Here is a 25,177-nt window from a genome sequence, read left to right as displayed (position 1 = left end):
TGGCGCCTCCCTGCCAGCTGGCATTCCGCATGCATGACCGCAGGCCGTGGCGCTCTCTCCCTCAGCCGCTGGGACGTACAGTACCCGGGCGGGAGAGAGGCCGCCTTCTGTTTGGACACCCCCGAGTCCGGCTTTCCTTCCCAGGTCTGCACATAGACCTCCGCTGCCCACCCCTTTTCCTGGCCCTCCCCACCGCTCCCCGCAGGGACTGTCCGCTGTTTGCAGAGGGCCCGACGGCCGTGTCCCCCCCACCGCCCAGCAGCACCGCGCTGCTGGCCCTGGGCCGTGCGTGGGACAAAAGCTGCCTCTGTCCCTGTGGGCTCCGATCGGCAGCGCTGAGGCGAGGGCAGGTGGCCCGGCCCTGCTTGTTTGTTTAACTTTCTGTTCTTTTGATGGCGGCGCTCTGCACTGCTACCTGCCCCCCGTAAGCACGGGGCTTCAGTGCCGCCTGGCCCTCCGTGCGGTGGTCACGCTCCTGCTTCTGCGGGACAGACGGCCTTTCATTCTGTGGGACTTCTGCAGCGTTTACAGATAGCTCGTTGCAGGTGCTCCGGGCCACCCCGCCGTCTGAACCTCAGCTGCGGCCTAGAGTTACCGTGGCGGCGGGTGTGGTTGGAAGGACGGTGCTGGAGATTTCGGGGGGGGGGGACTGGGGACCTGGGGACAAGGGCAGGCAGAGGGCATGTCTTCCTCTGGAGTCTGCTTGGTGAAGTCGTTGGGGTTTATACAGTCAGGTTCTGCCCACCTACGACAGCCTGGATGAGCCGTCGGTGAAAACCATGAGCTCCATATTCGCCTGCTCCCTCAACGTGGTCACCGCCTTCTACGTCACGGTAGGAGCCCCTTCAGCTGTCCCCTCCTCTCGACCCCCCTGCAGGCCTGCCCTTTGCTCCTTGCCTGTCGGGGAGCCGGTGGCCACGGGGGCAGACCCGCCCCTCGGTGCCGCTCCAGGGCCGTGTGCAAATACAAACACGCTCTGCCCTGGGCGGCACCCGTATCTCTCCCATCCCGGGTCCCTCATCACGCTGGCGGGGAGTCTCTCCTGACGCCTTCTCCGAGACCTTTGCTTATCGGCTCTGGAAAGAGGCACGTCTGTTTACAGAAACGGGGATATAAATATAAAAAAGCAGAGGAGAAAAATAAGCTTCGATTTTGGCAGATTTTTCTTCGGATCCCCATGTTGCCGTTTGTCCTATGAGCAGTACGCACTCTAGCCCGTGGCCCTGAGCCGCAGAGCACCCGTGTTCTTGTTAGCTTCCCCAGTGGGTCCACGCTTGTTGTTGTCCACGGGTGTGGCCGTCCATGGGTGTGGCCGTCCACAGTGGGTGCGGTTTGCCCCGCGGTGCCCGGCTTTGGCTCTTACCCCCCGGGAAGATCAGCCGCCCTGCGGGGCTTGCCGGGAACCCTGAGGCTTCCTTTCCACACGGTAGCTCGCTGCCCTGGGGCCTGCTGTACTGGAGCCTCCCAACATCCGGGCCTTCCGGCTGTGGGCACGCGGGCTATGGGCCACCATGGGCGGTGTGGTCCTGTGGACGCTGCTCAGGGCTGTCTCCATGACTGTGCGCCTCCCGCTGTCACCCTCCCCCAGGTCGGCTGCTTCGGCTATGTGAGCTTCACCGAGGCCACCGCGGGCAACGTTCTGATGCACTTTCCCTCCAACCTGGTGACGGAGATGATGCGAGTGGGCTTCATGATGTCCGTGGCCGTGGGCTTCCCCATGATGATCCTGCCGTGTCGACAGGCCTTGAACACGCTGCTTTTCGAGCAGCAGGTAAGGCTCTCGTGGCCCTTTAGGCGACCCTCCATCAGCAAAATGCTGCCCTGCTGACCTCCGCTGTGTCTGCTTTGTTGGCTTGGGCCCGTTCTCCAGCTCTCTGGACTGCGGCAGGGAGAGCTTTTTCTTTTTTTTTGTTTTTTTTTTTATAGGTTTTCCCCCTTTTTTTTTTTTTAAAGATTTTATTTATTTATTTGACACACAGAGAGAGATCACAAGTAGGCAGAGAGGCAGGCAGAGAGAGAGAGGAGGAAGCAGGCTTCCCGCTAAGCAGAGAGCCCGATGCGGGGCTTGATCCCAGGACCCTGAGATCATGACCTGAGCCGAAGGCAGCGGCTTAACCCACTGAGCCACCCAGGCGCCCCGGGAGAGCTTTTTCTACTTAAAAATGGAAAAGCTTCAGTTCAAGTGAAATCTTTTATTTTTTAAATGTTTTAAAAATATTTTATTTATTTATCTGTCAGAGAGACAAAACGAGAGAGGGAATACAAGCAGGGGGAGTGGGAGAGGGAGAAGCAGACTTCCTGCCGAGCAAGGAGCCCCATGCGGGGCTCAATCCCAGTAACCTGGGATCATGACCTGAGCTGAAGGCAGAGGCTTACTGAGTCACCCATGTGCCCCAAAGTGAAATCTTCTAACAGGGTTTTTAAAAAAAAATTAATTAATTTATTTGACAGAGAGATCACAAGTAGGCAGAGAGGCAGGCAGAGAGAAAGGGGGAAGCAGGCTCCCCACTGAGCAGAGAGCCCGATGCGGGGCTCGATCCCAGGACCCTGAGACCATGACCCGAGCCGAAGGCAGAGGCTTAACCCACTGAGCCACCCAGGCGCCCTTAGAGATTTTTTAAAAACCAACTTTGGAGAAAAGAGAACGTACCAGAGCACACAGGGGTCTGTCCACACGGGAGGCGTGGAGCCCTGACTCCCCAGCCCCCCGGCTGCCACCCCCGGAAAATGATGGAGCGGAAACCCCAAGGGGTGAGGGGTGGCTGGGAGCGCCGAAGAGCCGGCTTCGCAGGCAGGCACTGACATCTGGGCGCGGGGGTCAGCGTACTTTTCTTTTACGTTTATGTAACTGGACATTTTAACAGCTTGGATCAGAGACGATGCGAGAGGCTGAGTTCTCTTCAGTTCCGCGTGTGCGGGCACGAACCACTGAGTCCTTAATGAGACGTTTTCAGAGGTGTGGGTTGGAACTAAGAGTTTCTCTTGGCTCTCTTGCTGTTGCCAAGTTGAAAACAGAAGGTCCGTGTGTAACTCGTGCCCCAAGACGTGGGGTGAAGCCGCGCCTACCTTGGGAGCCCACGGACCCGCCCACAGTTTTTCTCCATGGCGGTGTCTTGTGTCTCTGGGCGGAGGTCCTTGAGTGTGGTCTGCGGTCAGCCGGGACTCCTGGTGGCCACACACGTAGAACTGCTTAGGCCACAGGGTGGGGGGTGGGGCGTGAGGGGGTGGGGGGGTCCCAGAACTCCAGGAGACAGTGCGTCCAGTAGCCACACTGGGGAAGGTGGGCCCCTGGGCCTTTGGAGCAGCTAGAACTGGGCTGGCTGTCCACGGGGTTGTCCTGTGCTCAAGGCAGCTTCCTGTTGATTGTGCATCGAGACAGCCCCTCGTGGCAGAGCCAAGGCCTGAAGGACTGGCCGTCCTTCCCCATCCAGTCCGAGCCCTCATTCCCGAGGCAGCTGGGCAGGTACCTGGGTGCCAGGCGCGGCACGGTTTAGTGCCTGGTCCCTCGGGGGCAGCGGCGGGGACAAATCTTGTCTCCCCCCGCCCGCCGCCCCCGCACTGTGAGCTGCTGGCCTCCGGCTTTCCTCCTCTGATGCGCACGCGTGCTCTGTGTGTGAACCGCATTTGTGTTTCTGTATCTGGTTTTTATCGTTTAAGAAACAGTCCACAGTGGCAGTAGAGGCGATGTTAAATCAGGGAAGAAAATCCACCTCCGTCCCTCCGTCCTCCCACAGCTGACGTGGCGTTTGTGCGCGTCTCTGTGGAGTCCTTTCGCTGAGTCTCCTGCCTTCCCTGGGCGTCTCCATGGAAACCCGCGATGCCGCAGCGCTCTGGCTCCTCCAGCTTTTGTGGGAGGCTCTGCCGCGGCGGGTCCTTCCCGCTTGACCTCCCACGGGCGGCTCTCTCCTGAGCCGCTTCCCCTTCTCCCTCTCCTCTGGAGTATCGGGTAGACTTCTAGGCAGGAGTTCTTGGGTCAAAGAGTGTAGTCCCAACACCCCTCCTCGCCGGACCCAATGCAAGCTGTCGGCCTAAGGTCGATCAGAAATTTGGGCTGCAGCGCCCCCAGTCCATCCTAAGAAAGCCACCTTCATTGAAGGTGTATTGTGGAAATGGGGTGATTTGAAATTCTGGTTACGGAAGGTTCTGAGGCTCGCCTGGAGTGGTGTTGCCCGGCCCAGGAATAGGAACCGTGGTCAGCCCTTCCTGTGTGCCCAGGACTGCTCTAGAAGCTTCACTCCGGCTACCTGGCCGGAAGGTGGTTCTGGTGAATGGGCCCTGGAGGAGGAGCAGCTTCGGGTCTGCTCTTGCCGCGTCCTGTCCTCTTTCCTTCTTCTCCGAAGCACCTGGAAATGAGGGCGTGCACGGGAGTGTGCCCCCAGGGGTTCTGCTGTACCCGGAAACCGTCAGCCTGGCTCGGTGGAGCTCCCTCTGGCTTCTGGTGGTCCCATTTTTAATCTGGCTTGTGCACTGCTCCAGTGGAAAATGGAAGGTCCTGCTGCTAACATTTCGAAACAAAGTTGTAAACTGTCCCTTCTGTTCTGTTCCATGCCTGACGTGAGGAGCAGCCTGGGCCTTCCCGGCCCGGAGGTAACCGGGGTGGGTTACCGGTTGGGTCCCGGTCTCGCGGGAACACTGCTCAGCCAAGTCATACCGTGTCTGGAGTCACCTGCTGGCCTCCCACGCACACCGACCTGGGCCACCGGCAGGGCCCTTTAGGGGCATCCTTGCTAGAGGGCGGAGAGGCGATCAGTCATTTCAAAGCCTTTCTGTTTTTGTTTCCTCTCACCCAGCAAAAAGATGGGACCTTTGCTGCTGGAGGCTACATGCCACCCCTGCGGTTCAAAGCACTCACCTTCTCAGTCGTGTTTGGAACCATGGCGGGTGGAATCATGATCCCCAATGGTAAGTGGGAGGACTGCCCCGGGGACTGGTTTCCTGCCGGCTCTGTCCTCTCCCCTGTCCTCCATGCTTGCTGTGACATGGAGGGACCCCAGGGCTGACGCTGCCTGGAGTCTCTGTGTTCAGCCGACACCCAGAGTCTCACACCACCCTCTCTAGTCCCCTAAAAACATGTAGAGGCCGTCTGTGAATCTTTCCTTTGGCCCCCCGGGAAAGGCGCCGGCCACCGTAGTAGCCTCAGGGAGCCGTGGGCGTGTGGAAGCCTGAGCCAGTGACCCCAGGCGGGAGTGACACACAAGGACACCAGCCTGGTCGGTGGAATTGGTGGGGCTGCTGTTGGTTGATTCCTGGTTTTGATGACACTTCACCAAGGGACAGGGAAGGGCCTGAGTGAGATTTGCGCTGCCAGACATGCTGGGGAGGTTGGCGATTTAAGACGAGCCATCCGAGAAGCCCCTGCTGGGCGCCCAGAGGCTCTGAGAGCAGCCAGTATGGTGTTGTAGGCCTCGCCCTATGCTGGGCCCCGCGGGAGGACACCTGCTCCCCGTGCTCACCGAGGTTCACGCAAGCAAGGGAGGGAGCCACGTTACCCCCATTTCATGGGCCAGGAACTGAGGTGCAGGGAGTAGGGAGCTGGCTTGGGACTCCTGGCAGGGAAGATGGGGCCTCTGGTTCTCACGGGGCTGCGGATCGCTCCCCGTCGCCTGCGGTAGCAGCCAGGATGCCCATCATGTGCCCGTGGGCGCACAGGCTGGACTCACAGAGGCACGTCCCCAGGCCCGGAGGCAGGGCTGGCGTGCCTGCCTGTGCTTGCCGAAAGCCTGCGCTCGGTGCTTGCCGGAGCCCCTGGTGCTCACCCCTCCCGTCTTTCTCGTCCCCAGTGGAGACGATCCTGGGCCTCACGGGCGCGATGATGGGAAGTCTCATCTGCTTTGTCTGCCCGGCTCTGATCTATACGAAGATCCACAAGAACACCCTGTCCTCCCAGGTGAGCGCCGCTCAGCCCACCTGGGACTGCTGTGGGCCACGTTCTCAGATGAGAGTTTCTTGGTGTAAGAGGCCCTGGTTCGGAAGATCTGGGAGACGCAGGGCCAGGCCAAGCCGCTGCCTCTATACGTATGGAGGTTCCCAGGGGCCCAGGGTGCATGTATGTGCGTGCGTGTGTGTGTGTATGAGACCTTCTTACTTCGCCTGAGCGTTGAAGACTGAACCGCTTTCCCCAAGCGCGTGTGCGGCGACAGGATTGTCCGTGCATGTGTGTTGCACGCTTGGGGCCCCTCCCCGGTCCTCTCCCGCACTGTCTCACTCGGGGCCTGTCGCCCTGGTGTCGCAGAGCAAACTGTGCTGGTTCTCCAGTACGTGAGTGTTGGGATGCGTGTGGGAACGTGTCTGTGGGAAGCTTTCTGGAGAAGGAATCCCCGTGTCCGAGGGAATGAGCACGTGGGCGCGGGAGGCTTTTACACAGCCCGTGCAGAGGTCAGTGCCGTCCCTGCCCGGCCGAGCCCAGGCCTCTTTCCCCGTCAGCGGTCTGCAGGGGCGTCGAGCATCTTCTCGTGTGTTTACGAGCTACTGCATTTCTCTTCCTGGGAGCCATCCGCGCGTTTTGCTCACCTTCTATGGACTTACGGAGCTTTTTCTTTTTGGGATGTTCCGGTAATGGTTTCAGGAGTGCCGCAGAGCGAGCATACGGCAGAGCATCCGATTCCCCATACAGCGTGAGGACCGCTGGCCAAGTGAGCCCAGCCATGGGGCCACCGTCCAGGGAAGGTTTAGAACATTCCAGCACCCAAAGCTTCCCCGGGGTGTCTCACGGTCTTTCCCCTCCAAAGGTTACTGCTCCTCTGTCTTCTAACGTTTGGGAAAATTCTGCTTGTCCTTGGAGTCTCACAGTACGTGCTGTGTGTGTCTGGCTTCCTCACTCAGGCGTCCCATCTGAGGTCAGCCGTGAGGGCCGCAGCCTGCCCGTTCTTCCTGCTGCGGGGCTCCCCGCGGGTCCCCCGGAGCACACAGTGGGGCTCTCCGTGCCGCTTGTCCGGGACGTGCGTTCGGCGTGTGGGTCACTCCCCGAGGCGGGTGTACCGGATCCTGGGCTTAGGGGTCTGTCCGGCTTCAGCAGATTTTTCCAAGCTCTTCCCAGTGGGCCTCCGGCCTCGCGTTGGAGTTCCAGCCGCACTAGCCCTGCTGCCCGCCTCGCACGTGCTGGCCCTTCTGAGGGGCGAGCAGGAGCTCCTTCTGGGTCTTAATTTGCAGTTCTCAGATGACCGAAGATGTTGAGCATTTCATCATGGGCTCATCAGCCGTGTGAGCCTCTCGCATGTCTTGCCCTGTTTGTCAGCGGGATGGTCTTCTTCTGAATGATTTGTGGACATTTTTGAAGCTTCTAAGTCTTTTTTCAGAAATACACATTGCAAGTGTTCTCTCTTGGCTGCCTCTTCGTGCTCTCTGCAATACCTTTTCACCAACACGTGTTCTTCATTTTGTTTTCTTAATTTATTTTATTTATTTATTTAATTAAAAAAAGATTTTATTTATTGCTTTGACAGAGAGATCACAAGTAGGCAGAGGCAGGCAGAGAGAGAGGAGGAAGCAGGCTCCCCCTGAGCAGAGAGCCCCACGTGGGACTCGATCCCAGGACCCTGGGATCATGACCTGAGCCGAAGGCAAAGGCTTAACGCACTGAGCCACCCAGGCGCCCCTATTTTATTTTTTCAAGATTGATTTCTTTTAGAGAGCGCACACATGCAAGTGTGTGCAGGAGTGAGGGGCAGAGGGGGAGGGAGGGAGAATCTCAAGCAGACTCCGTGCTGAGCTCGGAGCCCGACCTGGAGCTTGATCTCGCCACCCTCAGATCATGGCCTGAGCCGAAATCAAGCGTCGGACGCCCTGCCGACTGTGCCACCAGGTGCCCCGGTGTTCTTCATACTGGTGTAGTTCCGTTTGTCCCCTTTCTCTTTGGCCGGGTGCCTTTTATGTGCCGCCCATTACAAGGCCCTGCAGATAGGCTTGTAGGTCACATTCTAGAAGCTGTTTGTTTTCTTGTCCGCATTCAGATGTGAGCTCCGTCGGGTGGGGAGGTGGGGTGAAGGCCCTTCGCTGATCGCATCCCCTTTCCCCGGCACTGTGGTGTCACGGCTGTCCTGAGTCCCGTTTCCCCGCGGGAGTGCTGTGGACACCTCTGTTGCTGGTCTGTCGGTCTGTCCTTGTCCTCATATCCCTGCTCTGAGCGCTGTGGCTTTACAGTCTTCACGGTGGGCGGCAGGTGCCCTCGACCTTCATTCTTCTTCCCAGGGTCTTTCCGTCACTGGCCTTTAGCCTCTGCAGCTGAGTCCGCCTGCCGGCCTCCTCCTGCACAGCCGTGTTGGACTTTGACGGGGTCGTGCCTGACCACGGACCAGAGGGCTGACCCGACCCTTCGTGTCACAGCATTTCCCAGTTTTCCTTGTGTCTTCTTTTGCCCTCTGGGGGATTTCCTCATGATCTCTTGTACTGCTCTCTAGCGCAACCCCATTGTGCTTGGAGAACACACTGAGGAATTTGAATTTCAGTCCTTTGACGTTTTGGAGACTTGCTTGCAGCCCAGCGTATGGTTTGCTCCGACGGCTGCCATGGGCTGCGTGTAGCTGTGTGGTTAGGTCAGCTGTACTCACTGCGATGGTCAGATTTCACGTGTTCTTGCTGTTTCTTTAATCTTTGTTTATCAGTTGTGGGGAAGATATAACGTGTTCACTGTAATTGTGGATTTGTTTATTTCTCCTTTTAGTTATATCAGTTTTTGCTTTTTATCTTGAAGCTGTGTTATTAGGAGCATACAGTTTCAGGTCACTTACATCTTGTTAAGCTGACCCTTTTTCTTGTGAAATGTCTCCGTTTATCTTTGAAATGCTTCTGTCCTTAAAGTGGCCTTGCCTGATCTAGTGTGACTAACCCAGCTTTGCTTTGGATTTATATTTACACGGACAAGTTTTTTGTCTTTTATGATCTTTCTATTCCTTTATATTTATGGTGTATCTCAGATAACGGCATACGGTTGGCTTTTGTTTTGTTTTGTTTTTATCCAATTTGTTAATAGGAGTATTTAAGACTCTTTATAGTGAATGTAATTACTGATTTTGGGGGGATTAAAGCTTCCATCTTACTCTGTTTTTACTTGTTCCATCTGTTCTTTTTTGTTTGTCTCTTTCTTGCTGACTTGGATTAATCAAACACTTTAAGTATTCATGTTTTATTTGTCTTTTAGCTGGAGGTACACATTTCTGTTCTAACGGTCATACAGAGCAGCTTAGTATGGATCCTTGGTTTATTAGAGTTGACTATGAGTTGGTTTTACCAATTCACAGACAAGGCAAGCATTTACCCTCCTCTGGCCTGTGGTGCCATTGTTTCTGTGTATTTTAATTTTATGTATGTTTTAAACATTGCGAGATGTTATTATTGTTTTAAATTTGCCAACATTTCTTTTTATCGAGCCTTTGCAGCCTCTTGGTTTTCTGTCACTTGGTCCTGTCTTCTGGCATGCTTGGTAGTTGGTGGCCATTGTGTTTGAGAAATGGTAGAGGTTCTAGATGATGCTGTCTTCCAGCAGACAGAGGATGGCGGAAGGCCTGTGTTCAGTTAAGGGGAGGCTGTTCCTGGTTTGCCTCACTCCTAGGTCACAGCCCTTCCAGGGTCTCAGCTAAACGCCCTTGCCCTCATGTTGGTAAATTCTCTGCTTAGCTTCTATTGTCTCGGGCAGCTGCTCTGGGCACCTTTCTGCATAGTTGGCATGTACCTTAGGGAGAATTGCATGCAGAATGTGGGTGCCCTTCTATGAGGATGGTGGCTGCCCAAGTTCCAGCTGCTCGAGAGCCCCCTCCCCCTCCCCTCTAACCCCTAACTCCTGCCTGAGCGTCGCAAGCTCCAGGCTGCTGCTCTCTTGCCTGGTGCTCAGCACCGCAGAGCAGGAGGAGCCTGACCTCGCGGGGCCTCCGTGCTTACCTCCGTGCTCCGAGGTCTCACCTGCGGTCTGGGTGGCCAAGGTTGTCTGCCAGTTGGGCGATTTTAGTGAGTTTGGGAGACTCCTGATGGCACGAGGAAACTGACCCGCCGCTGCCACCAGATTGCAAAGGTTTTTCTGTCTGTCAAGTCCCAGAGTTTCAGTCCCTTGGACTCTTTCAGGGGGAAAAAGTCATGGTTAGAAAGGCCCTTCCTCTTCAATAAGATTTTTAAAAATTCTTTCTTCAGTTCCAGGGCTTTCATGACTTCATTGTTTTTCATGTAAATCCTTGATCATCTGTGTTTTATTTCAGGGTAAGAACCCACGCAGGCTCCGTAGATGGCGGCCCCTGGGGCCCGGTCGCTGCTGGGCGGTGTTCCTGCTCTCGTACTAGACGTCGTGTGGACTTGGGCCTGGTTTGGGACTTGCGTTCGAATGTGCCGCCGTCCGTGCTGCTTGCCACGGTGGCCATGGTAGTGCCCCCCTCTGTGATGCATCGCTGTGGAAACTCTTTAAAATTTGGATCCAACTTTTTTTTTTTTTAAGTTTATTGATTTATTTTTAGTAATCCCCACATCGGGGGTGGGGGGCGGCTAGAGCCCACCACCCTGCAGTCAGGAGTGGCACACTTACTGAGCCAGCCGGGTGCCCGGCTTGGGAGACATTTTAATTCTGATCCCTCTTCCTCGCTTTTACTTACGACATTTCTGGATATGTCGCCTGTCCATTCTCCAGAGGCGTGTTGGAGTTAGCCGATCTGCCTCTTTCCAAAACTAAGTCCAGCTTGTTGTTTCTTTGGTCTCAAAAGAATTCTTCGAAGCTGTAGATTAATTTGGACGGTGTCGTTCCCTCTGCGCTCTGGCGAACCTGCGTGCGTACCTTGCGTCTTCCGAGCGGTTGCAGGGGTTGGGGTCCGGCCCGGCCCGCATCACCCAGACCGCGAGTCGGCCCCACCGGCCCCACCGCCACCTCGGAGATCTCCGAGGCTCCTCCTCCGCCAGCTTCTCCCCTGCCCCTTTCACGGATTAGCTCTTTGCCCTCCCACCTTCTTGCAGTCCGACAGCGCCTCTGGACTATCCCACCTCCTCCCTCCCAGGTGTTAGGGCTTCTCTTTCCTGATCTGTGTGTCCTGCTCATCTGGCCTCGGGGCCAGCTCCGGACTCAGCGGCGAGAGCCCCTGGTGTCGAACTGTTGAGCCTGGTGTGGCCGTGGCTGCGCGTACGGGAACGAACATGCACGCCTACCCGCCTCCACACGGCGTACGTGAACACCGTGGAACTGTGTCAGACAAGTGTCCGTCTGTGCCTCCTTTGCTAGGGTTTTGAAATCCAAAAAGCACATTGAATCACATTAACCATTTGTGAAGATGGTAAAGTTTGTCCCTCCGACTCAGTGCTCTGATGACTTGTGTCTCATACGTCAGTTTTGGGACGGGCCATCTGACTGGCGTCTGTTCGTGTGTGCTGCTGTGTCTTACTGGCACGTTGGAAGCTTTAGCGTTTTGAGGGAAATGAATCTTCCAAGGGAAAAACCGAGCAATGTGGCTAGAGTTTGGTGCGTGCAGAGCACGCAGGAGGGCACCTGCTTGGCTCCTTTCTCCCTTCTGTCCCGAGAGCTCTGGCTGCTGTTCCCACGGAAAATGTGGACCCGGTGCCAGGCCCAGGGTCCGCTCTCCCCGGCTCGCCGGAGGGCTCACTGGACACAGGCCTAGAGAGGAGCTGGACAGGGTGCGTGGGTGATGGACGTGTCAGGACTGGGCAGCAGGAAGTCTCAAAAGGAGGAATGTCCTGAGAAGCGCCCTCGTAGGTGGAGTGAGGCCTGTGACACCCAGTGTGCCCTTAGTGAATCAGAAAAGAACTTTCTCTGCTGTCATGAGTTCATTCTTTACCTCGAGAATCTGAGAAATTGGAGCGTCTCTCCAGTCTGGACCTGGATGGAGGTGTTGGGAGTTGACCTGCCCCGGCCTGGAAGCCAGCAGGGGGAGCAGGAGCTGCCGGCGAGGCCCCAAGGAGAGAGCGGGGACTGCCCAGGTCACAGGCCGGTGCTGCGCTCCCGGAAGGTGAGCACATGAGACCGAGACTTGGAGACAGTGAGCCGCACCCCGGTCGCCATCTGACCTCCACCAGAGCCCGGCGCCCAAGGCCTTCCAGTTGGGATCTGGGGGCTACGGGTGGGGTGCACCCTGACCTGGAGACCCAAATCGGGGCATGTGGTTGCTCGGCGGCCAGAGCCCCTGCCTCCAGGTGTGTTTCATCAAGAGGTGCTGAATTTGAACCTGTGCGGCGTTCAGACGGGCTCCCGTGTAAGAAGTGAGCGTGAGCGCTTCCTCGCCCCGTGGGTGCTTTTGTTTTCGAGTTGTGAACCTCAGCAGATCTGCAGGTACATGCAGGTCATGGCTTGAGGGGTTCTCTGGGACACCATGGTACTTGTGGCCCCCAGGCCAGGCCCCGGCTTTTGCCAAGCTTGGGCTAAGCCCTCGGCGTGTGCTGTGTCTCTCCTCCTGGTGGCCCTGCTGGGGGACTGTGGAGTCAAGGTTGGCACACCGGACACGCTCTCCACCCTTGTCCTGTTGGACTCACGTGGGGCTGGACCCAGAAGGGGTTGGGCTTGAGGTGCTGGAGGTGAGGTTGAGCTCCAGGCCCAGCTGACTCCCTGCCCCCATCCTGAGGCCACAGCACCCCTGCACCCCAGGCAGGCTCCAAGGGAGCTCCCAGTCGTCCATCCGTGGCTGGCCCAGATTGCACAGAACTCGGCCCCTTTTCCAGGGGCAGCATCCCTTATTCAGGGCTTCAGAGAACCTGTGATCATTCCTTTTGGCACACATTCCGCAGCCAGCCTCCCACACTTCAGTGGCGGAGGGGGACCCTGGGAGCTCTCGCCGGTCATGAGATCCTGGGGCCTCGTAGAACTCAGGTCTGTGCCCGTGGTCAGCGTGTAGCTGCTACAGCTGCCCCTGGGGACTGGACGGCGCCTGTGCCCTCTCCCCTGGCCTGGCTCTGGCTGACTCGCTTCCACCCCGTGCTTGCCGGGAGATGGCAGCCTGGCCGCTGCATGAGCCATTGCCCATGGACTGTAGCCCACTGTGTCCCAGCTGACAGTCTGCGTGGCATTGATCTCACGGCTGTCCTCCAGCCGGGCTGGCTTTGGCTTCCCTGCCTGGGGGTTTCATGGGCCCGTGGTGTTTCTTCAGAGGAGAGATGAGGGTGGCGAGCTGGGGTGAGTGACCGGTTCCCGAGGCTCTGCCGGGCCTGCAGGCTGCCCATGCTCTGGCCCGTGGTCAGCTGGTGGGTGCCTTGCAGAACCCAGAGCAGCCTGGTGAGCCCGGTGTGTTGGGAGACGAGTGGGGTCTCAGCAAAGGGGGCAAGGAGGCTGCCGCGCCGGGTGTGGGAGCAGGTTGGAGCTGGAGGACCCACGCCACAAGAGGGGGCACGGGAGGTCCGGGCAGGTGGCAAGGGCAGGTGTGGGGGGGGCCTAGTAGAACTGCTTTCTTTTCTGGAATTTCCAGGCTCCATGCAGGCCCTTCTTTCTAAATCAGCCTTATGTTAATGTGCTCTTGGTCTTTTTCAGGAAGCTCGCTGGCTTCCAGTATTGCAGGAGTTAATGTTTTTTATTCTGTGTGTGATGTTTTGTTTTTAGCCCAAGAAGCCCAGGAAGCCCAGGGTTAAAGGAAATAATTCCGAGTCTGGGTGAAATGTTGCCGTTCCGGTCTCCCACGGGGACGCTCAGCAGTGTGGTAGGAGAATAGTGTAGTGACCCACGGGGTGGGACGCCTCCTGCTTTGTGTCCCCGTACTGTTGGGGTGGCCCCAGGTGGGCACCGGCCTCGGGCTGCGCTTGAGAGGTCTCCTGCCCGAGCGGCCGCTGGAGCCGCAGAGTGACTCGCGCCGGGGGCTCTTACCCACTCCAGGTCATTGTCCTGTTGGTGCCGTGGGCTGCGAGTTCGAAGAACAACTCTTGTTGTCGCTTCTCAGCAAGGTCATTTCTGCTGTTGGTTAGGAAGTATGAAATGCAGGGGATTTGAAGCGTCCTTTTCTTTTAACTTTTAAAACGACCTCGGTCACTTCTGGACACAATCATTGCCCCACGAATCTTCCCTTCCAGGGAAGATGTCCTGCGCTAACGCTGAGCGTGCTCAAGCTTGTAGGAAAAAACTAGGGGGGCACGGTCATGGTCACGGTCATGGTCAGGAGCTCTCGACCCCATGCTGCGCGTTGTGGGGTCTGCAGATGCTGCTTTGGCTTCCCAGATCTCGCTGCGAGCCTTGGGTAGCCCTGGTGCACCAGCCGTGGCAGGCTGGGGGGGCACCCCAGGGCCTCCCTGATGTGTGGCTGGCCTCAGGAGAACGGCCTGTCCTTGGCCTCTGTGAGCACCGGGGCAGCGCAGTGTTTGCGGAGCGGCTGCGCAGAAACAGACGTGTCCTGGAGGCTTTGTCCCCCAGCCTCGCCCGCCTTAGTGAGTGGAGGCTGTTCCTCTGAGGAGCGCCCCTTCTCCAGCTGGTTTGACCCAGGGATGGCTCACTGGTTTTTTTGAACTGGTCCATTTTAAAGTCAGCGTGACTTTGTGAAATAGGTTTGAATCCTGGCTCTGAGACGGCATGGGGTGAGCGGGCAGGGTCTCCCTGGCTCTTGGGGCAGGTGGCTTGGCAGGAGGATGTCCTGCAGACTCCATAGGACCAGGCGTCCCTGCTCCCTGGGGACAGCCTGGCAGGCCGGGCGCAGGCGGGGCAGAAATAGCCGCAGAGATAACCACGCGCCTCAGACCAGCGTGTGTGTGTCTTCACTGAGGCCCTGCCAGGAGGGGGTGGCGTCACACAGGGCAGGCTTGGTCCTCCCAAATCTCTGAGGGCTGTGTTTGTGACCTGCCCGGCTCCCTCAGGGGAGGGATGGGCTCAGGGACGAGGACCCTCGGCAGGCAGCGCACGGGCAGCCCAACTCACTGGGCAGCCCCACTGGGCACCCACTGCTCCGGGGGGGTGGGGAGCCGCCTCCCCATCTGTGCGGGTGGCTCCAGGCATGACCCGCGCGGGCGACCCGGGAGGCAGACCGACCGCACCCTGGGCCCACTGCACAGCTATTGGGTGAGACGCGGGAGGCCAAAGTGCCCCCTGAGGGGAGGGCACTGCCCTGAGATTCTTCCTCTTCCGGGTGGAGCCATCAGGAAGCCCGACCTCAGCAGCCACAGGAGCAGGCAGGTCCCAGCCCCTGCTCTCCAGGAGGCCTGGCCGGTGGGCACGGGGGTCCGCTCTCTGCAGAGAGCCTGCCCCTTCCTCTGGGGCCCGCCTGGCTCTGGCAGGTCGGGCTGTTGATTCGGCCACGTTGGCTAGTTAGGGACCCCCATCTCCCGGCGGCCGGCATGGAGGCAGGCAGGCCAGCAGAACCCCAGCCCCCTGCTGTGTGCCGCGCCCTCCGGCCCCTTCCTCCCCTGCTCCGGGCAGGGCTGCAGGGACTGCCCGACCCCTTTGACCCTTGGATCTTTGTCTTGTCCAGCTGGTGTTCTGGGTCGGCCTGGGCGTCCTGGTGGTCGGCACACACACTACCCTGTCCGTGAGCGAGGACGCCCCGGTGGACTTAGCCGAGGAAGCCCCGGCCGGCCGGCTCGAAGAGGCCGAGGGCATCGTAAAGGCAGCGGCGGCGCGGCTCCCAGGTACGCAGCGTCCAGGTATGCACACGGCCCGGCCCCGCGGCTTTCCCGGGCGCCCCTGCAGCGCCGCCTCAGGGTCACGGCGCGGCAGCGGCACTTCCCGGCTGTCCCGCCCACCCCCGGCCTGTTTGGCTGGTGGAGTAGGGCCGGGAGCGGCCGCCCGCCTATGCGGGACAGCAGGACGGAGAGCTCAGAGCCCGCCGCTCGGCGCACCGCCAGGTAAGCCCGCGTGGGCGTGTTGTCACGTTTGCTTGCTCTGGTTTGGGGACGAGGATTCAAGCCGGGTTTCGCCGGGACAAGGTCAGCGACGCCCCGTGGCTTTGTTCAATGTCCCCCTCTTGCTGCTGGCCCACTGGCCCGTGGGGAGGGGAGGCCCACGCGGCCTTCTACAGCTGTAGGCCAGCTCAGAAGGCCTGCTGCCATGTGGCTCCATGGCCCGCCCGTGGCCGTGCTCGTCGGGGTGCGGGGTGGCTTCTGAGCGTGGCTTTCTGGGCTGCAGAAGGGGCTCCGTTGTGTCTCGAGTCGGTTGGGAGAGGAGTTTTCTTGGCGCCTCGGCTGTCCCGGGCAGAGATGGGAGGGTGCAGGGAGGGTTTCCCCACGCCTCACCCCTCAGCAGCTCTGAGTAGCATCAGGCTTGGGTACTGGGGGGAGGGGTGTGCTTCATTCTGGGGGCTTCTGCTCTGACGACGGTTGGGTTTTAGGCATTCACACTCACGGTGTGTCCCTGCGTGTCTGATCCCCTCCCCCGCAAATAGACCCCCACGGTGGATTGCGCTCTGCCCGGCTGCCACCGGGCCTTCCCTTCTGGGAGAGGCCCCTGGGGGGAGCAGTGCTGTTTGCCCGTGGGTTTTGGGTGCCTTTTGATGGTGATGGCTAAGGAGTTCCTGCCCTAATAGGAGCCCGGTCTCCCCGCCTACCATGATTGACAAAACGTCCCAAAAGCCTGGCAAGAGAGTTGAACTTGCTCTAGGTCCTTGGCACCCGGGCCTGCCAGCAGTGGAAGGCCCGTGGCCCTTACATTTGTTGCTGTCTCTGTCCCCGGGCTAGAAAGCCCCTAGCTGGTGTCCATGCCCCCCACAGCCTCCCCTGGGGGCCACAGCCTCTCCTGGGGCTCGGCGGAGCAGGCCGTGCTCTCTTTTGTCTTCTTGGGAGGACGGGCTGGCAGAAAGATTCCCCTTTTGGGGTCCCTGCGGAGAGGGTCCCAGGGAATGGCAGGGCTCCCCAGAGAAATAGATCAGAGTGGTCAGAAGCCACCTGAGTGTCCCATGCCATGTTGCATGGTTTTGGCAGTTAGGATGGAGAAGTCCCCTTGGAGAGGGACACGGGTGGCCTGCCCCTGCCCCTGCTGGGTCCCTCACTGGCGGGCGTCTTGGCCTTGTGTGCTTCATGGATGGCTGTGGCCGAGGTGGACTCAGGTGCCGCTGATCCTGGCTCGGCCGGCCGTGGATTTCCTGGCACTGGTTGGCTCCGGGCTGCCCGTCCGTCCCCCCCGCCCCCCCCCCCGGGCTGCCCCTCCGCTCCCCCGGCACTATGCACCCGCGGTCCGCGGCCTGGGCCAGCAGCTGCAGCGGGTCCAGAGCCAGGCCGCGAGCTCACCTGGAGCCCGCCGCGGCCACATCTGGTTTCCATTGCTTCCACGAGCCCATAACAAAACACATGGCTCCCTCAGAACCACATGCCATTTGTTTTTAGCGCGTTCTCCGTTTTTCTCGCCCCTGGCGTCCCCCTAATTGATGGGTTGCCTCGAAGCAGAGCTGGGCTGCAGGGCCTGCGCCGTGGGGCCTGTCAGACCTCGGCCCGTCAGCCCGGGGTGGGGTTTTACGGGTCTCTCTGGTGGTGCAGAGGCCAGAGCGGTGCGCGTTTCCTCAGAGCCCCGAGCCGGCCCCGGGGCAGACGGTGGCCGTCCTGCCCTGCTGGGGACATGTGGGACTGGGACCCGTGGCCCGGCACTCTTGGAGAGTGGCGCGCGGGACACGTGCTCGCTGGGGCGGGGAGCAGCGGCAAGTGTGGAGGAAAGAGGTTGCTGGGCCCTGGGAGGCAATTCTCTGTTAAAAAGGCTAATTAGACCATTTCTGTCCTATCTGAGAGCACCCCACAGGGCCTGGTGGGTCAGGTCGGGTTCTAGAACATGCTTGGCTCCCTCCTCTGAACGCGGCCCCATCCCCTCTCCTCCTTTCCCCCAGCGTCCGCACCCCATGTCCTCACCCCGTGTCGTGGTGTCAGAGCGTCCCCTGGTGCGTGCGCTCCCCCATGGCCACCCCGCAGGGGTGCGGGTTCTGCTCTGTGGGGAGAAACGGCAGAGGACCGGGATGGGGGCTCTGGGTGTCAGGCCGGCGCAGGCTAAAGGCTGGGGCCCACAGCTTGGCTGTGACAGTAGGTGCAGGGGGCAGAGGGTGGCCACAGGCCTGTGTGAGAGCTCTCCGAAGGCTCCCCTGCCCTGTGCTCGCTCTCCCGAGGACTCACCCCTGCACACGGGCGGGATCGTGTGCGCACTCTGCAACAGGTGCCAGGCTGTGTGCGAGGGCCAGGGGCCCGGCGTGCTCTGCTCTCTCTGCTCAGCTGAGGCAGCTCGGTGCCACCACCGCCCTCCCAGTCTCTGCTGACAGGGGCTTTCACTGGCCTCTGTGCTGGGGCCCCGGACCCCGCTGCGTGTTGCTCGGGCCCTCCCAGGTGACTTTGTCAGCTCAGCCGCACTGCAGCCTGGGGCGGGGAGGCCGCTGTCTCACGTGTGCAGCCCTGAGTGACCCCGACCTGCCCTCGGAGGCCCTCGGGGAGCGGCTTGCCTGCCTCTGCTCACTGCCCGTGGGGAGCCCTGCCGTTTCTAGGGCACCGTGAGGAGTGAGGCTCGGCCACTGCGGCCCCTTGGCTGGGACGCTCGGGTCCGGGGAGCCATGGTGACTCCCGCACGCTTGGAAAGATGCGAGGATACAGCGGTCGAGCCTGCCCATGCCAGCCACGGCCAGCAGAGCGGGCTTCAGGAGTCAGCACTCCCCGACCCACTCTCAGGGCCACCTTGAGGGTCAGGAAAGTCTAAGTGCTGGGCCTGGCTCTCGGCTCTTGCCTTACAAGTGCATGGCCCTGAGGTCCCGCGTGTCTCCTGAGTTGGGGTTTCTCTAGGTGGCACGGATCCATCAGTGGGCTCAGGTGTGATGGGAGCGGTCCCTTTGTTTTGGTGCTTGCTGACTTAACTGAGCCCTGGGTCCCCGGAGAGAGGCTGCTCGATGCCGGCCGCCCACAGCAGGCACCTCTGGCCCAGGTGCTCGAGCGCAGACGTCCTTGGTGTAGGGGTTGTGACCCCCCGACCCCCGCCGCCGCATCCCCGATTCCAAAGACAGCCCAGAGCACAGGGTCCGTCCTGTGGACCTGGAATCGCAGACTTGATCCCCACACCGGGCCCTGGAAGGAGAGCCTGGTGGGGACCTGTCCATCGGCCTGTCTCAGGGTGCTTCCAGCCTCTCGCTGCGTCGGGGGTGAGTAGGTCCCTGTCACCATGCGGCCTGCTTCCTCTGAAAGCCAGATCCGCCCCAGGCAGGGTCTCCCGCCGCCTGGCAGAATGCGGCATGGACCCAGGACCGTCCTGGGTCTTTCCTGGGTCATCTGAGGTTGCTGGGGCCCGGCGATGACCCTGACGGTGAGCGAGGTGGCTGCTGACTTCTGGGGACTCCCAGGTGCCCATCCGCTTCCTAGCGCGGCCCTAGCTGCCCGCTGGGTGTGGTCGGCTCCTCGGTCGCTCGTTCTGGGGGTTGCGTTTGGTTCGCTACGCCGGGAGGCATCACCAGCTGTCTGTGGCCGAGAGCCCAGTTCCTGCCCAGGGTGTGCTGGTCATTGCTGTGGACCGAGATGCTGGAGGCTGGAGGCCGGGTGCCAGCGGCTGGGGGTGCGGGAGCCCCAAGGCGCCTTGGCCTTGCTGTGAAGCCGGGTGCCCCCGCAGCTCTGTCCGAGGGCCCTGGCGGGAGACTCCTTGCTGCCCCGGGTCCCCGCCGTCCTGCCGCCCATACGGGGGTCCCCTCAGACCAGCCCATCAGGCCGCCCTTGCTCTCACGGGGGACTTGCCTCGGTCCCTGCTGAGACAGGGCCACACGTAGGTGACTTGGTCTTCTGATAGCTTAGCAGCTTCTTTTCTTTTCTTGTGTTTTTCCTTTCTTTTCCGGCCCTTTTTCTTTCTTTTTAAAAAGATTTTGTTTGTTCATCAGAGAGAGAGCAGGAGCAGGGAGAGGAGCAGGCAGAGGGAGAAGCAGATTCCCTGCTGAGCAGGGAGCCGGGACTCGATCCTAGGACCCTGGGACCATGACCCGAGCCACAGGCAGACGCTTAACTCACTGGGCTACCCAAGCGCCCCTAACAACCGTTTTTCTTAACTTTGTGATCCGCGAGATAGATGCCTTGATTTATGGTGACTCCTGTCTGAGCACAGGGCCTCTGGGAAGGGGTGCATTGTGTGACAGAGACCAGGGTGTTTTCATCCGCTTGAGCCAGGCTCACCCGCTTACTGTTACCAGCCCCTTGGTTCAACTGTAGAGTCCAGAGTCTGCCTCTGAGCCCGCCACCTGGCAGGGCCCTGTCCCTGTGCTGGTCTGGTGAGGGCGCTGTCCCCCAGCTGCCACCTGGCGCCCACTTGAGTGAGGGCACCGCCCCAGGCTCACAGATCCAGTCGACCTGCATAATTATTTCCTCTCCTTTGGGACCAGCAGGGCCCTGTCGGAACAGGACACCACGACACCCCCCTCCCCCCGCCCCAGCCTCACCTCTGGCCAGCAGCCCTGCCGCCCACGGAGGACAGTAGTCAGCCCTTCTCTTGGCAGCTCGTGCCCTGTGATGGGGAGCAAGAGTGTGCTTCGAACCTCTAGGGCAAAATGATGGACTTTTAAAGTTTCTTTTCCCAGGATGTTTAGCTTTTGCCCCATTTGCCCATTTTTTAATGGCGACCGCTTCCTAACAGGCTCTGTTTCGGTCCTGCGGGGTCCCCGGTTGCCGTGCGGGTGAGATGTTGCCGAGGACGGCTGTGTGGGGACAGGTGTGGACAGGCGTGGCGCTGGGGGCGGGGGAGGCGTCGTTCACAGGCTCTGCGCGTGGCCGTCTTCGCTGCTGCCCGTCTTCGCTATTGGCAGGAAGAGGCTCACAGCATCACCCGTCCGCGTTCCCAGCGGCGTTCCCTCCCCCAGCACCTCCCAGCGCCACCCCCCATACCGGCCTGGAGCGGGGGAGGGGGCTTGAGGTGTGGCAGGCTGGTGGTCCCAGAGAAGGGGGAACCCTGGGCAGGTGCCTGCCCCAGGTTGCCACCCGGTCGGGCCTCAGCCCGCGGGCTCGTGCTGCCCTCTGGTGGTGACAGCCGGTATCCGCGGCGCCGTGCTCTTTTGCACCCAGTTAGGTGTAAATTGCGTTTTGACTATTTTTGTTACGAATACACATGAAAAATGACAGCTTTCTGTGCTACTTAGCTGCTAGTGATTGAGCAGGGGAAAATAACCGCTTAGGCTCTGCCATCCGAGTAGGGAACGTGATTACAATCTAGGGACAAGCGCCCAGTCCCTGGCCGGGGGGGGCTGCGTGTCGGTGTGGAAGCTGCACAGTGAGCAGTGCTCTGCCTGCAGGCCCGAAGCCCGTCGTGGGTGCGGCCGCGGACGGCCGAGATAAGCCGAAGCTGCCCGATGAGAAAGAGGAGATGGAGCAGGCCCAGATTAAGGGCCCCGTGAACGTGCCCCCGAGGGAAGGGGCCAAGGAGAAGCAGGAGGAGGCGCAGCTGGACCGGCCTGGCCAAGGTGGGCGGCGGGCGGCAGGCGGGCCGGGGAGGGGCCTGCCTGAGTTCTGGTGCTTTCTGCCTCCTGCCTTCTGTGACTCCGATGGGACTCAGATGGGGGCCCCACCCCCGCCCTCTGGCTCGCAGCTGCCCCTGTCGTAACTGTCTCTGAGTAGCGTCCGTGCTCAGGCAGGAGTCTGGTCTGTGGGAGGTGGCGCTGGCCAGCCTGTGTCATCCTGTTAGGCCCTGGGAGAGCCGGGCCACCCTAACCTGCTTGCTCCGCGACATGTGTGTCTCCCTCCAGGTGTGGCAGTACCAATGGGCGAGGCCCACCGCCACGAGCCCCCTGTCCCTCATGACAAGGTGGTGGTGGACGAAGGTGAAGACCGAGAAGAGCCAGCAGAGAATGCGCGGCCGTCTGAGCACGTGGAGGAGAAGGCTCCAGGGGTCAAGGCTCAGATGGTACTGCCTCTGCCGGGTTCGGAGAGAGAGAGACCCAGACAGGACCGGGTCTTAGAGAAAGCAGGGGGTCTCCCTGACGATCCCTGGAAGGTTCCGGAAGGAAATGGTCAGCCAGCCATCGAGCCCGTGAAGGAGGATCAGGGGCCAGGCGACGGGGGTCTGCAGCCAGGGCCCCAGGCGGTGCCACCCGAGGGGCAGGACGCCCCAGCAGCTGGTGCGGTGGAGAGAGCTGGCGGGGTCCCACTGCCCGGCCGGGCCGCAGGCGCCGTGGGCAAGCTGGCGGACAAGAGTGAGCCCGGTGGGTGTCATCTGCACTGTCTTGGCAAACTGCTCTCCCTACGAGGATCCTCCGATAAGGGGCCCAGGAGAGGCCGGGCGGTGGCGGGCTTGGGGGAGGACTCGTTAGCCTCCTCCTGCCCGCACTCCCACTCGGCTCCCCAGGTCAGCACGCGGACGCGTGAGAGCAGCGGCCCCTTCCGCGGCTGCTGGGGAAGCCCAGAGTCTGGTGATGTGACAGCTCCCGGGGTATCTGTCACGCAGTTGCTTGCTGGACCTCTGAGTGTCAGGCGGCGCGCTGTCCGTGCGTCTGGGCCCTTGCGGGGGATGCTTGACAGGTACCGCGCCGTTCAGGGCCGTGCGGTGCGGCCGGGCCGGCTCTCGCCTGTTAATTGGCGAAGGTGGTTAACACGGGCTCGCTGCCAGGAGCCCGGGAGGTCGTTCAATGTGTTTTCAGTACTTGACCGGCAGTCGTCAGGGCAGATACAAAGTGCCCACGGAGGGAGGGGTGACGCGGAGGGTAGTTTTCGGAAGCCTCTCCCCCCTCGGGTCCCTCTCCCGCCTTCTGCCCCCACCTGCCCCACCCACCGCTTCCTCCTGAGCTCTGCAAGCCTCCCGCCTCTCTGTGTGTGCAGGTGGGAAGGCCGCCCCGCCGGTGAAGCTGGCCCCCGAGGCGGGGCCGCAAGCAGAGCAAGCAGAGCCGCGGGAGCAGAGGGATGCGGAGGGCCAGGCCGGCAGCAAGCTGGAGGGTAAGGCCTTCGCGTTCTTGCTGCATCCTTCCCGGGGCCCGGAGCCCTCTGCCCCTTCCTTCCAGACCCACGGCGGTGACTGGGGGAGGGGGGTGGTGCGGGCGCCTGTCCTCCCGGCGCGGCTGTTGGAGCCCCCACCCCGGCTCTGTACTTGCTGGCTTCCTAGTGAGGAAAGACCCGAAGTCACCCCCTTCCCCCCCCAGCAGCTTCCTCTGGGTACCTGCACCCTAGGTAGTCTGTGTCTCTCTTTCTTCCCTTAAAAAAGCCTCTGTCGTCCTGTCACCGGGTTTTCCATTCGCGCGTGTGGCACTGTTCCCAGCACGCGCGCGGGTCAGCTCCCCCGCGCTGCTTAGAGCTAGGAGCTGCCTTCCCGGCGGCCCAGGTGGGAGGACAGGTGCCACCCGCCTCCCCGGGGCCGCTGTGTCACCCGCCGCTTAGGGGGACATTTGTGCCCAGCTGCAGCGAACACCCCGCACCATCTGGAAACAAAATCTCGTCACACACTTTTGTCTCCAGCGTTTAATCCTCCTTCGGGCCTTCGCGTCTGTTTGGGGCGAACCCTCTCCTCGTGACCTCGCCCCATTGGGTGCTGTCTCTGTCGTGTGGCTGGTGGCAGCCTTCCTGGCTGGTGGTCTCCTGTCCTCGTTTCACTGGTGACCAAGGGGCCTCTGCACTCCTACTCCCTGGTTAGAGGCCCTCGCCACCCCCCCCCACCGGGACACCGAGTCTGTCTGCAGAGGGGCCCTGTGAGCCGTGCAAGGGCGTTTCTCCCTGAGTCCCCCCGCCCCCCTCCCCGGGTCCGGGCGTGTGGATCTTGGTGGCGCCGCCCTGGGGCGGTCGTGTGTGACACGCACCCTGCGGCGCCCCCCAGCGGCCTCCCAGAGGGTCCTGCGGGGACAGCCGCCCAGAGCACTGGGCTTGGGGCTGCCTGCTGAGCCCCCAGGCGACCAGGGGCCTGAGCCAAGAGGCTCTGGAGGTTTTTTCGGGGTCCAGGGACTGCCCTGGGGGCTTCCTGTGTGGTGTTTCCTGCCTGGTTTGTCTCCCTGTGCTCACGGACGCCAGTGCTTATCCTCTGTTACCTAAACCTGTTTGATTCTTTCCATTTTTTTTCTTTCTGAAAAGACAATTCTCACAGTTTCCTACTCTGCCTTTCTTCCGTGCGCCTCTCAATGGGATGAGCAGCCGAAATCAAACAGATAGTAGCAGGTACGGACCCCGAGGGCGCGCTCCCGCCGAAGGCCCGCGCGGGGGTCTGAGATGCGAGAAGGGGAAGGCGCAGGCTGGCCGGCCCCAGGGCCTCACCTGGAGTCACCGCTGCAGCCTGCCTCCGCCCTGGGCTCGGCTCTGGCCCCGTAGCTGGTTCCCCCGATGCCCTAGCTCCCTCCTTTCCATAAATGCGCTGGTCCGGGAGGACGGTGGGTGCGGCCTGCACACGCCTCCCCGAGGATGGGGCCTGCGCGGAGGTTCTGCCGCGTGCGTGGCCCGGGACTAACGTGTTCTGCGTGCGTGTCAGCATCTCTCTGGGGTCCTGGCGGGACGGGCTCTGTCCGTGGGCACGGCTTGTCCCCGCTCTGGTCCACGCCTGCCCCCCCATGTCGCTTCTGGCTGGACCTGCCGTGGCCCCACTCCGCTCCTCCTGCAGCATCGGTCCCGGGCGGTCCCCCGAGGGCCGGGCAGGCTGGGGCTGCTCCTCCAGCACCTGCTCCCAGGACAGGCCGTTTGGGCGGCACGTGGGCTGTCGTCGTACTGTTGACCATTACGTGGCTATGAGCCATGGGTACCCAGGGTGACAGTGAGGCTCGTGGCTGAAGTGGCTGGTCTAGAGCCCTGGGGGGGGGGGGGGCGCAGAGCACAGTGCACTTCCCTCCCACAGAGCCCCCGTCTGGTCCACAGGATGTGGCCGTTCTCAGGCAGGTGTCTTCGTGACCGTAGGGTGTTTGGAGGAGGGCTGGGTAGGGGTGGGGACGGCCGCATGGGGACCTCGGCGTGGCTTATCCTCCCTGCCGCCTGGTTCAGTGTATCCTCATGGGCCTCTGGCTGGAGGGAGGCCGACCCGTGCTGCCATGGCAGGTCAGGGGTCACCACTGGGGAGGACGGGCCAGCTTGTGCGTGTGTGCAGCCCCGCCGGGATGTGGGTGGTCTCCACGCCCGGAGTGTCCTTCCTTCCGAACTCGCCCGCCCCCAGCCCGACAGCCCACGTCGTCTTTCCCTCCTGGTCAAAGACCGGCGGGTTGTAGCAGCTGCATAAGCCAGGCTGCGCGGGAGACGCTGGTGCGGAGGCCTTCGGAGCGAAAGCCGGGCTCCTCCGCGCTGCCGCGGGCGGCCGCTGCTGGCTCTAGGCTCAGACTCTGGCCTCTTCCTGGGCCCCCGCTCCAGGTTGGGGATGTGGAGAGCCGGGCGGGTCCAGGGGTGCACACCTGCTGTGCTCCCCCACCCCCCGCCC

The 25,177-nt window shown here is 61.0% G+C and overlaps 1 protein-coding gene across 4 annotated transcripts in view; it reads left to right on the top strand.

Moving 5' to 3' along the window:
- Positions 1-25,177, top strand: part of SLC38A10 (solute carrier family 38 member 10) — a 40,347-nt gene that overhangs the window by 12,781 nt on the left and 2,389 nt on the right. For 2 of the 4 annotated variants that reach the window (XM_045984019.1, XM_045984022.1), the window contains 9 exons: positions 731-833; positions 1,589-1,771; positions 4,791-4,902; positions 5,781-5,887; positions 15,357-15,528; positions 21,102-21,269; positions 21,552-22,007; positions 22,621-22,734; positions 23,917-23,940. In XM_045984019.1, the coding sequence (XP_045839975.1) occupies positions 731-833; positions 1,589-1,771; positions 4,791-4,902; positions 5,781-5,887; positions 15,357-15,528; positions 21,102-21,269; positions 21,552-22,007; positions 22,621-22,734; positions 23,917-23,940 (1,439 nt within the window). The remainder of the gene's footprint in view (positions 1-730; positions 834-1,588; positions 1,772-4,790; positions 4,903-5,780; positions 5,888-15,356; positions 15,529-21,101; positions 21,270-21,551; positions 22,008-22,620; positions 22,735-23,916; positions 23,941-25,177) is intronic. The other 2 variants (XM_045984020.1, XM_045984021.1) reach the window with 2 other exon arrangements.

Source organism: Meles meles, chromosome 18, assembly GCF_922984935.1.
Source record: "Meles meles chromosome 18, mMelMel3.1 paternal haplotype, whole genome shotgun sequence".
NCBI lineage: Eukaryota > Metazoa > Chordata > Mammalia > Carnivora > Mustelidae > Meles > Meles meles.
Note: the sequence above shows the minus strand (reverse complement) of the source record. Positions and strands in the feature narration are given on the sequence as shown.